Genomic DNA, 12,675 nt, shown 5'->3' with positions numbered 1-12,675 from the left:
TGTTCCAGTGTACTTTCTGGGATATAAGTCAAGGATCGGTTCATTTTTTATTTCTTCATCTACTATTGGTTACTTATTTTTAAGAGTGCAGCTGGGCCTGAAACTCTGTAAGATCTTTCTTTCTTCCTTCCTTTTTTTCTTTTACCAGTATTTATTTATAAATTAAACTTTTTGAACTTTTTGAAATAAACCATCTTTATTGCTGTTAAAAATGAAGCCAGTTAAAATTGTTAAGAAATTAAAGCACAGTTCTTTTTTCCTGAGTTTAAAAAATTGTGAATTTTTTTATTTAGATTAGTTAATATTTAAAAAAGAATATGAACAACATATGAAAATCAATCATATTAATATACCACAGTAATAGAATGAAGGGGGAAAAACATACTATCATCTCCCTTGATACAGAAAGAGCATTTGACAAAATTCAACACTCTTTCATGATGAAACACTCAACACACTAAGACTAGAAGGAAATTACCTCAACATATTAAAAGCCGTATATGAAAAAACCACAGCTAATGTCATATACAATGGTGAAAGATGAACAAGACAAAGATGCCTGCTTTTGCCACTTCTGTTCAACATATTATTGGAAGTTTTAGCCCAAGCAGTTAGGCAAGAAAAAGAAATAAAAGGCATCCAAATTGGAAATGAAGAAGTAAAACTGCCTTTGTTCACAGACAACATTATTTTATCTTTAGAAAACCCTAAATATTCCACAAAAAATCTTTTAGAACTAATGAATGAACATAGCAAAATTACAGGATACAAAATCAACATGTAAAAATTAGTTGTGTTTATACACTAACAATGAACAATCCAAAAAGGAGATTTTAAAAAACAGTTCCATTTACAAGAGCATCAAAAAATAGTAAGAGGCCTAGGAATAAACTTAACCAAGGAGGCAAAAACCGCACCATGAAAACCGCAAAATATTGCTGAAATAAATTAAAGAAGATACAAATAAATGGAAAGACATCCTATTTTCATGGATTGAACGACTTAATATTGTTAAGATGTCAGTATTTCCAAAGTGATCTATATATTCAGTGTAATTGCTATGAAAAATCCCAGTGATGCTTTTTTTCAAAAATAGAAAAATCTATCCTAAAATTCATATGGGCCCTGAATAGCCAAAATGATGTTGAAAAAGGAGAACAAAGTTAGAAGTCTCACACTTCCTGATTTGGAAGCTTACTACAAAGCTACAGTAATCAAAACAAACCTAAACACAGACATATATACACAATAGGCCAGAAACAAAACAAACCCTCACGTATATGGTCACATGATTTTCTGCAAGGGTACAAGACCATTCAATGGGAAAGGATATCTTTTCAACAAATGGTGCTGGGAAACTGCCCCTCCACATGCAAGAGAATGAATTTAGATCCCTACTTTGTAAATTCATACCATATATAAAATAAGTCAAAATGAATCAAAGACCTAAATATAAGAGCTAAAACTATAAAATCCATAGATGAAAACACAAGGCAAAAGTTTCATGACATTGTATTTATCAAAGGATTTTTAGATGCAACACCAAAAGGTGAGCAACAAAAGAAAAAACAGATAAGGAAGTTTAAAAATTGTGCATAAAATGACACCATCAACAGTGTGAAAGGCAACCTACAGAAGGGGATAAAATACTTTCAATTCATATATCTGATAAAGAATTAATATCTAAAATATGTTCAAAAACTCATACAATTCAACAAAAAAGCAATCCAATGAAACATGGGTAAAGGACTTGAACAGATATTTTTCTTATAGTTCAGTTGTAGGTAATATTCGGGCCATTTATGATTAGATGGTAAGTTATGCTAGAGAAGGGGGTGTCCTATGTCCACTTATTCCCCAGATGGTAACTAATGGGTAGATAGTTGTTTTCCAAAATATCTTCAAGTGAACAACATCTGTACAAATCTGTTGAAATTTCTGCTGTATGTATAGTATTATATCAGAAATAAGATACATCCTGGATTGACTCAATAACAAAATGGATATAACGGCAGAAAGAGGTAGAAGTTGAAGACAGATCATTAGAAATTAGTTAATTTGCAGACTAGAGATTACAAAGAAAAGAAATGAACAAGCCTTAGGGTCTTGTTGGATAATATCAAAAGATCTAACAAGTATGTCCAGAAGGAGAAGAGAAAGAGATTGGGGAAGAAAAAATATTTGAAGAAATGCGAGGTCGGACAATTAAGTTCATGAACTCATACTCGAAAAAGTGCTATATACCTCATTACTGAATATCACTACAGTCACCTTTGAAGTACTCCCCTTGGGAAGCTATGCACCGATGCTAATGCCTAGTCCACCGTTCAAAGCAATTTTGAAGCTTGTTTTCTGGAATGGCCATCAGAGCTGTCTTCATATTACACTTGATGTCCTGAATGTCATCAAAAAGTCTTCCTTTCAATATTTCCTTTATCTTCGGTAAAGAAAGGAGTCATTGGGGGCCAGATCAGGTGAGTAGGGAGGGTGTTCTAATACAGCTATTTATTTACTGGCTAAAACTCCCTCACAGACAGTGCCGGGTGAGCTGATGCATTGTCGTGATGCCAGAGCCATGAATTGTTGGCGAAAAGTTCAGGTCGTCTAACTTTTCCACACAGCCTTTTGAACACTTCCAAATAGTAAATTTGGTTAACTGTTTGGCCAGTTGCTACAAATTCATAAAGAATAATCCCTCTGATATCATAAAAAGGTTAGCAACATCGAATCATGAACTTAATTGTCAGACCTCATAATGGCTGAAAACTTCCCAAATTGATAAATGACATAAAACGTTTAGTAAACTCTAATCAGGATAAACATAAAGAAAACCATTTTTAAACACATAGCAATTAAACTGTCGAAAACCAAAAATAAAGACAAAAATCTTGAAAGTATATGGAAAAAAAATGATACATTGCATACAGTGATTTGAATAACTCCATATTGCTTATTAGAAACCATGACAGCCAGAAGACATTGGAACATTTTTAAAGTATTGAAAGAAAGTAATTGTTAACCTAGAATTCTCTATCTACTGAAAATATCCTTGAAGAATGAAGATGAAATAAAGGCATTTTCAGACGAAGAAAAACAATATTTCTAGCTGATCTGCTTTAATGAAATGTAATGCAAGTTCTTCAGGCTGAAGGGAAATGATACTAAATGGATATTGAGTGAGACCAGTTGAATGGTAAATATCTTGTAAACATAAAGGATTGATTTTATTCTTAAGTTACTCGACTATCAGAGGTTTTCAATGGATGTAGTTGTAATATATTATATAATAGCTATAACATAAAGGCTTGCAGGATGATGGGATTAAAAGGGCCTATATACCGTGTTTCCCCGAAAATAAGACCTAGCCGGACCATCAGCTCTCATGCGTCTTTTGGAGCAAAAATTAATACAAGACCCGGTTTTATATTACATTATGTTAGATAAGACCCGTCTTACATTATAGTAAAATAAGACTGGGTCATATATTAATTTTTGCTCCAAAAGACGCATTTGAGCTGATGGTCCGGCTAGGTCTTATTTTTGGGGAAGCACAGTAGTTGTATGGTTTCTACATTTTAATTCTGGTACAACATTAACTCTAAGTAGACTGAAAGGTTTGATATCTATCTATATCTTTGTATGTATATATCAATGTATCTATATCTGATAATTACTGCAGGAAGAACCACTAAAAGTTACATAAAATGATATAATCAAAAAAATCAATGTAAAAATTAAAATACTAAATGCTAAAAAAATTTTTCAAATGGGATAACGGTGATCAGAAGAACAAAAAGCACAGGGTATAAACAAAACATAGTAAGATGGTAGACGTGTATCCAAGTGCAATAATTATATTAAGTATAATTGATCCAAAGTCACCAACTAGAAGAGATTGTCAGATTGAATTAAAATATCAAGATACAATTATACGTTCTCTAGGAGAAACCCACTTTTAATATAAATATATAGATGGATTAAAAATATAAGGATGGAAAAATATATTCTATGGAAGCATTAATCAAACCATAAAAAAACAACTCCACCCACACCCTGACACTTCCCATTTCTCTTAGAGTCCTTTATTTCTCTCTATAGTACTCTCTTTTACCACTTCACAAATTACATTCATTTTATTGTCCCTCATCCGCAATATAAGGTAAGCTACAATGATCAAGGACTTTGGTAGTGTTCTTGGTGGTATCTCCAAGGCCTAGAAAAGTTCCTGGCATGTAGTGTTCTCTCAGCAAATACTTGTTGAGTGAATTTGAGTACGTATAGGATTTTTTCCTCTCTCGTGTATTAACATCGTTTTGAATAGCGTTCTGTAGAATTAAGTTGAAGAAGCCTTAGCATAGGATGTAATAGGACAGGGTCTCTGACTGTAGGTAATCATTGAATAACTGAAGGAAGGGGCCCTAGTGAACATTTAATTCCTCTCTTCTTATTTTATAGATGAGAAAATTGAGAGAGGTGTAAAAATCATACAAAGATGTTTTAGCTGCAATATTTTGTGAACCTTCTGTAATACTTAGCAGATTTTACAAAATGCTCCCATCAAATAATATCACAGGTAAGGAAATAGAATATGAAAAGACTAGCTCGTGCTAGAGTATTTTAAAACTGTCATATAGAAAGGTCTGCTGACATATTGCTAACTGGGATTATAATGCTTAAAATATCACATAGTATTTAGAAAACATTTGTTGTAAATACAAAAAACTAGTATCTCCTTTTTTAGATCGTTTCTTAGATATGGTGTGTAAATCATAAAGAATCCTTCCAAAAAGTTATCCTGTAATGTTTCCCTGAAAATAAGACCTAACCGTTGGAAATAAGCCCTCGCATGATTTTTCAGTATGACATCCCTGAACATAAGGCCTAATGCATCTTTTGGAGCAAAACCTTAGTATAAGACCCGGTCTAATTTTGGGGGAAACATAGTAGTTAAAACGTGATTTTTGTGGCTACGAAAGTCTGGACTGTTAAAAGACATAAGGATATATTCCACAAACGAGAGTGAAGGAAATGGGAATACAGGTGGACATAAAATTGAAATAGAAAGAAATAAAAGATGGCACATTGGAAGTTCCAAATGAAAAGTATAGATTAAAAATTCTAGAGGAAATTAGGATTGGATGCCATAGTGAGCTAGGTGTTAGGAGATTGTTCTAACAGGATTGATAGACAGAAGGTTAGAACTCAGAAAAATAAAAAGAAGTGGGTTGTGGACATGATATGAGTCCAGATATAGGGGAGCCAGAGAATATTCTGGTAGTGAGTAGATCATTTACTTTGATACCGTGTTTCCCTGAAAATAAGACCTAGCTGGACCATTAGCTCTAATGCGTCTTTTGGAGCGAAAATTAATATAAGACTTGGTCTTTTTACTATAATATAAGACCCAGTCTTATGATATGATATGATATGATATGATATGATATGATATAATATAATACCGGGTCTTATATTAATTTCTGCTCCAAAACACGCATTAGAGCTGATTGTCTGGCTAGGCCTTATTTTTGGAGAAACGGGGTAGTAATACTGGTATAGAACAATAATGGTTGATGAGCTTAAAAGGGATGTTTGTACAAATTGTGAGGGTGTTTGATATTAAGTGAAATAGTTTGAACTCTTAGGCAGTCAGGGGCTTTTGAAATCTTTGAGGGGGCTGACATTTGCAGGTAGTGTTTTCAGCACATTAAACTGTCGGTGGTGTGCATCATGGATAGGAGGAGGAGACAGTTGGAAAAGTCCTTTGTGAGGTGTTCCTGACCTATGCTAGGACAGTAGCAGTGAGAAGGGATTAACATGAGTCTACTAAGAAATCACAACAGGACCTACTTACTGTGTAGATGTGAGAAGAGACCAAGATAATTCTATGATTTGGGTATAATTATTTGGCATAATGGTTTTGGGGGAAATTGGTGGAATTGGAAATTCTAGCATGAATGCCATTTTATCATGAAAAATGAGTTTTGTTTTAGACATAGCAAGTTTGGGATGAGAGAGACATCTAATGATGTCCAGTTAGAGAAGTAGAACTAGGACTCAGAGTTAGGGCTAGAGTTTGTGGAATGGATCCCCATAGAGGTTAGAATTATTATAAGTCATGAGGGTGAATGAAATCTTAGGAGTTTCACAAATGGTAGGATAGTAGCCTGAGTAGGTGGTGGTGCACAGAACTTCAGTGGGCAGAATAAATGGTGCAGAATAAAAGGCCTTAGTGAAGGGAACTTGGAAAAGTAATGGTTGGAGAAGTAGGGAACCTATGAAATAAAGCCAAGGGAAAAAACTAGTTTGTTCAAAATAGCACCATTGCAAATGCAGTGCATCTTTAAATTGAGAACTTGGAAAATAAAGAGTAGTACAAATATTTAAAAAGTATTTATAACTCCATTAGCCAGAGAAAACTATTATAAATATTATATATCTTAAACTACTATATATTTCTTCTTTAATGTGTCTGTGTATTTGTTTTTATATTGATACACAAGAGATTGTTTGTTCTTTGCTGCAGGTGGTTGGGATATGTAAGATGACTTAAAAAGAGTTCAGCTTGTTAATTCCATAGCTTATTTGCTGATTCAGTCTTCTAAATATTTAATATGGACTTTATATTTTGCTTTCAAATAAATAATTTAAAAAAGGTTTCAGCCCTAATATTCTACTTTTATTCTTCAGATGATTGCAAAAGGGAAAAATGCATCTGAACTGTTTCCTGCTGTTGTGAAGAATGTGGCCAGTAAAAATATTGAGGTACTGTTTTGATTCATAATTTTCATGATTTGTTTTGTTGTAAAAGAATCATATACTTTTCAGTTACTTGAAATGCAACATAAGGTGTTTAAGTATCACTAGATTTTGTTGATTTCTGAGGAGGGTATGTTTACTCAGTAGGAAGTAGTGCTAACTGCATGGAAGTAAACTCCAGCACACATACCTCTTATTTGTCCATTGTTAGCAGCAGCAGTGAGCATCAAAGAGTATGCTTGGTCCTCTTGAATCTGGGAAGTTTGGCAGAAGGAAGAGTCTCCACTGAAGAATATTTTCAAGAACCTGGTGACATCAGGGCAGATGTTTTAGGTGGAGGAAAATGGAGTATCATAGGTAGAAATTAAGGAACAGGGAAGTTGTAATCAAGTATTATTAATATTATTCTTGATTTTGTTTATTCAGTAAATGCTTGCTCTAGGGTGTACAGTGTACATCTTTAACTTATTACAGTCTACTACTAGGATTTACAATATATATCTTTAAATTACCACAGTGTACTTTCAAATAACATTATACAGTAGTCCCCCCCACTCCCTTATCCTCGGAGGATACATTCCAAGACCCCCAGTGGATGCCCGAAACCTCGGATAGTACCAAACCTTATATATACCATGTTTTTTCCTATATATACATACCTATGATAAAGTTTAATTAGGCACAGTCAGAGATAAATGAACAACAATAACAAATAATATAATAGAACATTTGTAATAATATGCTGTAATAAAAGTTATGTGAATGCCTTTAGAGCCATTATTAAGTGAAATAAGGGTTACTTGAACACAAGCACTGTTGTTGATACCGCAACAGTTGATCTGATACCATGTTTCCCTGAAAATAAGACCTAGCCGGATCATCAGCTTTAATGCGTCTTTTGGAGCAAAAATTAATATAAGACCCAGTTATGTTATATATTATATGCTATTATGTTATATTATGTTATATTATATATTACATTATATTATATTTATTATTTATATTATATTATATTATATTATATTATATTATATTATATATTATACTATACTATATTATGTTCTGTTATATTATTATACCCAGTCTTAAAAATAAGACTGGGTCTTATATTAATGTTTGCTCCGAAAGATGCATTAGAGCTGATTGTCCAGCTAGGTCTTATTTTCGGGGAAACACGGTAACTGAGATGGCTACTAAGTGACTAATGGGCAGGTGGCATGTACAGCGTGGATATGCTGGACAAAGGGATGATTCACGTTCCAGTGGGATTGAGCACTATGGCATGAGATTTCATTACACTACTCAGAACGGCTTGCAATTTAAAACTTATGAATTGCTTATTTCTGAAATTTTCCAATTAAGATTTTTGGACCATGGTTGACTATGGGTAACTGAAACCGTGGAAGACAAAACTGTGGATAAAGGGAGACTACTGCACCATTTCTCGTATACTTTGAAAACCTTGTGACAGTAAATTTCCATTTGCACCCTCCCATTTTTTTCCCATGCTATCATGCATTTTACTTCTAACTATGCTATGTATATGGTTAGTGTTTTTTATTTAAAGAGTCAATCATCTTTTTAAAATACATGAAATATAGTTAACATGTCGTAAACTCACTTTTAAAGTATACAATTCAGTGCTTTGTAGTATATTCACAGAATTGTGCAGCAACCATCACCACCATCTAATTCCACAACATTTTTATCATCTCAAAAAGTAACCCTGTGTTTTTTAGCAGTCACTCCTTATTCCCCCAGCATTAGGCAACCATTAATCTACGTCTGTCTCTCTGGATTTGCTTATTCTGGGCAGTTCATAGAAATGAAGTCATACAATATGTGGGGCAAAAATTTTATGTGTGACTTCTTTCACTTAATGTAATGTTTTCAGGGTTCATCCATGTTGTAGCATGAATCAGTACTTCATTCCGTTTTTTGTGTGGAATAATTGTGTGGATATACTGCACTTTATTCATTCATTTATCAGTTGATTGACATTTGGATTGTTTCCACTTTATGGCTCTTATGAATAATGCTGCTGTAAACGTTCTGTACAAGTTTTTGTGTGAGCATAGGTGTTCATTTCTCTTGGTTATATATATTCCTTGGAGTGATATTGCTAGGCCATAGGGTAACTCTATGTTTAACTTTTTGAGGAACTGCCAAATTGCTTTCCATAACAGCCACATCATTTTACATTTTCATCAGCAATGTATACAAGGTCTGTTTTTTCCATATCCTCCCCAATACTTGTTATTTTCCTTTTTAAAGGAAATTTATTTTTAAAAATTATTTCTTTTAGATTATAGCCATCCTAGAGGGTGTGAAGTGGTATCCATTTCATTATCACATTCAGAATTTTGATTTACATTTACCTAATAAAAAATTGTTGAGCACCTGTTGGCCAGTTCTGAATCTTCTTAGGAAAAATGTCTGTTCAGAGCCTTTCCCATTTTATAATTGGGTTGTTTGTCTTTTTATTGTTTATTCCTTATAGATTCTAAGTAGAGTCTTATCTGATGTATAATTTGCAAATATTTTCTCCCAACCTAGGGTTATTTATTCATTTTCTTGATATTGTCCTTTGAAGCACAGATATTTCTACTTTTGATGAATTTCAGTTTATCTAATTTTTCTTTGTTTATGCTTTTGATGTCGTGTCTAAGAAATTAATGCTTAATACAAGGTCATGAAGATTTATTCTTGTCTTTTTCCTAAGAATTTTATAGTTTTATTGTAGCTTTTATATATAGGATGATCCATTTTGAGTTAATTTTTGTGTATTGTATCTCCATGTAACTACTGATCTACTTTCTGTCATTATAGTTTTATCATTTCTAGAATTTCTTCTATATTGAATCATACAGTACGGAATATCTTGTGTTTGACTTCTTTTACCTAGGAAACTGAGATTCATCTGCTGTTTCATGTATTCACATTTTGTTGTTGTTTTTTGCTATAATCTGGATATTTCACAATTTTTAAACTTACCAGTTGAAATACACTTGGATTGTATAAAATGTTATGTGTTAGTGTGTATTTTAATTTTTCTTGTGTAATATCTGGGAATAGATTTGTTGCATTATCTGGGAAGTATATGTTTAATTTTTAGAAAATAGTGCCATATAGTTTTCCAAAGTGGCTGTATGCGTTCCCACTAGCAATGTCTGAGAATTCCAGTTAGTTCACATCACTTGCAACACTTGATCTTGTTAGGCTTTTTAACTTGAACCATTTTGGTGGGTGGTATTGGTAACTTCATGGTGCCTTTAATGGCATTTTCTGGATATTTAGTGGTTTCAGCATCTTTTTGTGATCTTATTGGCCCGTCATATATCTTTTCTGAAATGTTTATTCAAGTTTTAACCTGTTTTTAATTTTTTGTCTTACTATTAAAGCGTGAACATTCTTTATATATTCTGATAGAAACCTCTTGTAAGATAGATGGTTATTTATTCCTGGTCTGTGGCTTTCCTTTTTGTTTTCTTAATATCTTCTAAAAAACACATATTTGATTTTTTTCCCCCTTGGACTGCATTTTTATTTTTTAAATTAACACAGTACCATGCCATATTTAATTGATTCTGTTTCTCTGTTTTCTTTTATTAAATTTATTGAGGTTTCATTGGTTAATAAGATTATACAGGTTTCAAGTGTATAGTTCCTCTGTATATTGCATTGTGTGTTCACCACCCAAAGTCAAGTCTCCTTCTATCACCATATATTCACCATGTATTTGACCCCTTTTATCCTCTTGTACCTCTCCCCTCAACCCACTTTCCCTCTGGTAACCACCATACTGTTGTCTGTGTCTATGAGTTTTTTGTTTGTCTTATTTGTTCATTTGTTGCTTTCTGTTTTATATCTCACATATGAGTGAAATCATATGGTTCTTGATTTTTTTCTCTGATTACTTCGTTTAGCACGATAATCTCAAGATCTGTCCATGTTGTCCCAAATGGCAGGATTTCATCTTTTCTTATGGCTGAGTAATATTCCATTGTATATATGTGCCACATCTTCTTTATCTAATCACACATTGGAAAACTTTTATTTATCTGTTTTCAAGTTCACTTACTCATTCTTTTGTCATCGTCATTTGATTGTTAAGTACATTCAGTGAATGTTTTATTTCAGAAATTGGCATTATTTCATTTTAAGAATTTCAATTTGTTTCTTTTTTATCCTTTCTATTTGTTTGCTGAGATGTTCTACTAGTTTTTATTAATTGAGAGCACATCTTCTTTTAACTAAGAATAAGTGTAATAGAAGCTCTAAAATACTTGTCTGCTAATTATAATACCTCAGGCTTAGATTCAGTTGACTTTATTTTCTTGTATTTTCTTGTGTGTACGTTCTATTTTCTTAGTTTTTTTTACATGTTAGGTAATTTTGGGTTGTAGTCTTGACATTTTATAAAGTCATGGAGATTCTGTATTCTTATTTTTACTCCACAGGTGGTATTTTTGAAGTCATTTATTTTGACTGGATTCACACTGCAAATTCTCTTTCTTAGGCAGCAGCTTCAGTCTCACGTCGTATTTTTTGTCTTTCATTCAAGCTGCTTTGATGGTGTTCTGTGCTTACGTGGTTCAGGGGTTAGTCAGATATGTGGATAGAGGCTATTTCAGGAGCCCATCTCTAGCTTTCTCCCCTCTGGGGTCTCCCTACTTTCTTCAGTGGCCATGGTTTTTCTGGATTCAGTTTTTTGGTTGCTTCGGCCAGAGAGACTGGTTTGTTTGTCCATCAGTGCCTCCAAGTGCATTTCATCTGGTATTCACTTAACCTCAGCAGAAAGCCATGGAAATGGAGAATTTACTTCATACAGCTCTCTTTCTTATCATTGAGCATAAACTTGTAACCAGAGTCTTTTTGCTCTTTCATCACCAGGGCCTTCTGTGTTTTTCGTATTATGTCTACGTTTTGAAATTTTTGGTGGGAGATTGTTCTGGTAGGATTTTATTCCAAATTTATCAGAAGTTCACTTATTTATTAAAAATATTTAAAAATTAATTGACCCCCCTCCCCCAATCTTTTGTATGTTCTTTCAGAATTACTATTTCTGGCCCTCTTCATTCTTTTATATACTCCAAACTTCATATTTGGTATTATTTTCCTTATGACTAGAGAACTTTGTTTTGCTAGTAATGAATTCTCTCAACTTTTGTGTATTTAAAAGGTCTTTATTTTGCCTACAATTTGAAAACATTTTGCTTGGTAAAATTTACAGTTCTAGGTTTATATGTTTTTTTCATTTAGTATTTTTAAAATGTTTCATTATTTTCTGGCCTGCATGATTTCTTATCATTCTTATCTCTGTTTCTCTGTGTGAAATGTGTCTTTATTTTCTCTGGCTGGTTTTAAGATTTTTCTCTTTATCGCTGGTTTGAAATTTTATTGTAATATACCTTGACATATTTTTCTTCATGTTTGTTCTGCCTGGGGTTTATTGAGCTTCTTACATTTGTGAGCTTATTGTTTTCTTAAAATTGGAAAAAATTTTAGCCATTAGTTTTTCAAAAATAGATTTCCTCTCGCCTCTCTCTTTCTGTACACATACAGTAAACTAATTGAAATTGTTCTATAGATCACTGATACTGTGTTCACTTTTTTCCAGTCTTATCTCTCCTTCTTCAGCTTGGTAGTTTCTACTGCGACATAGTCATGTTAACTGACCTCTCCTTTTGTAGTATCTAACTGTTGTTAACCCAGTGTATTTATCTTATCATGTAGATGTTTCATTAGGTCATTTTTATATTTTCCAATTCACTCATCAACAGTCATACTTCTGTCAACCTTCCTGGACATATGGAGCATATTTATAATAGCTGTAACATCCTTCTGCAAGTTTTATCATTCCTGTCATATTTAGCCTTTTCTATAGATTGATTTTTAAAATTAGAATAATTTACATTA

The 12,675-nt window shown here is 32.9% G+C and overlaps 1 protein-coding gene across 2 annotated transcripts in view; it reads left to right on the top strand.

Annotated features, from left to right (window-relative positions):
- The window catches only part of AP3B1 (adaptor related protein complex 3 subunit beta 1), a 218,325-nt gene that overhangs the window by 33,516 nt on the left and 172,134 nt on the right, over window positions 1-12,675 (top strand). For both annotated transcript variants that reach the window (XR_012495075.2, XM_019728166.3), the window contains exon 3: window positions 6,688-6,762. Coding sequence is in view for 1 of the 2 variants with exons in the window: in XM_019728166.3 (XP_019583725.3) it covers window positions 6,688-6,762 (75 nt within the window). In the remaining variant the exon portion in view is untranslated. The remainder of the gene's footprint in view (window positions 1-6,687; window positions 6,763-12,675) is intronic.

This window comes from Rhinolophus sinicus, chromosome 3 (assembly GCF_057876585.1).
Source record: "Rhinolophus sinicus isolate RSI-liver-muscle chromosome 3, RSI-T2T, whole genome shotgun sequence".
In the NCBI taxonomy this organism is placed as follows: Eukaryota; Metazoa; Chordata; class Mammalia; order Chiroptera; family Rhinolophidae; genus Rhinolophus; species Rhinolophus sinicus.
This window is presented reverse-complemented; position numbering and strand designations above follow the sequence as displayed.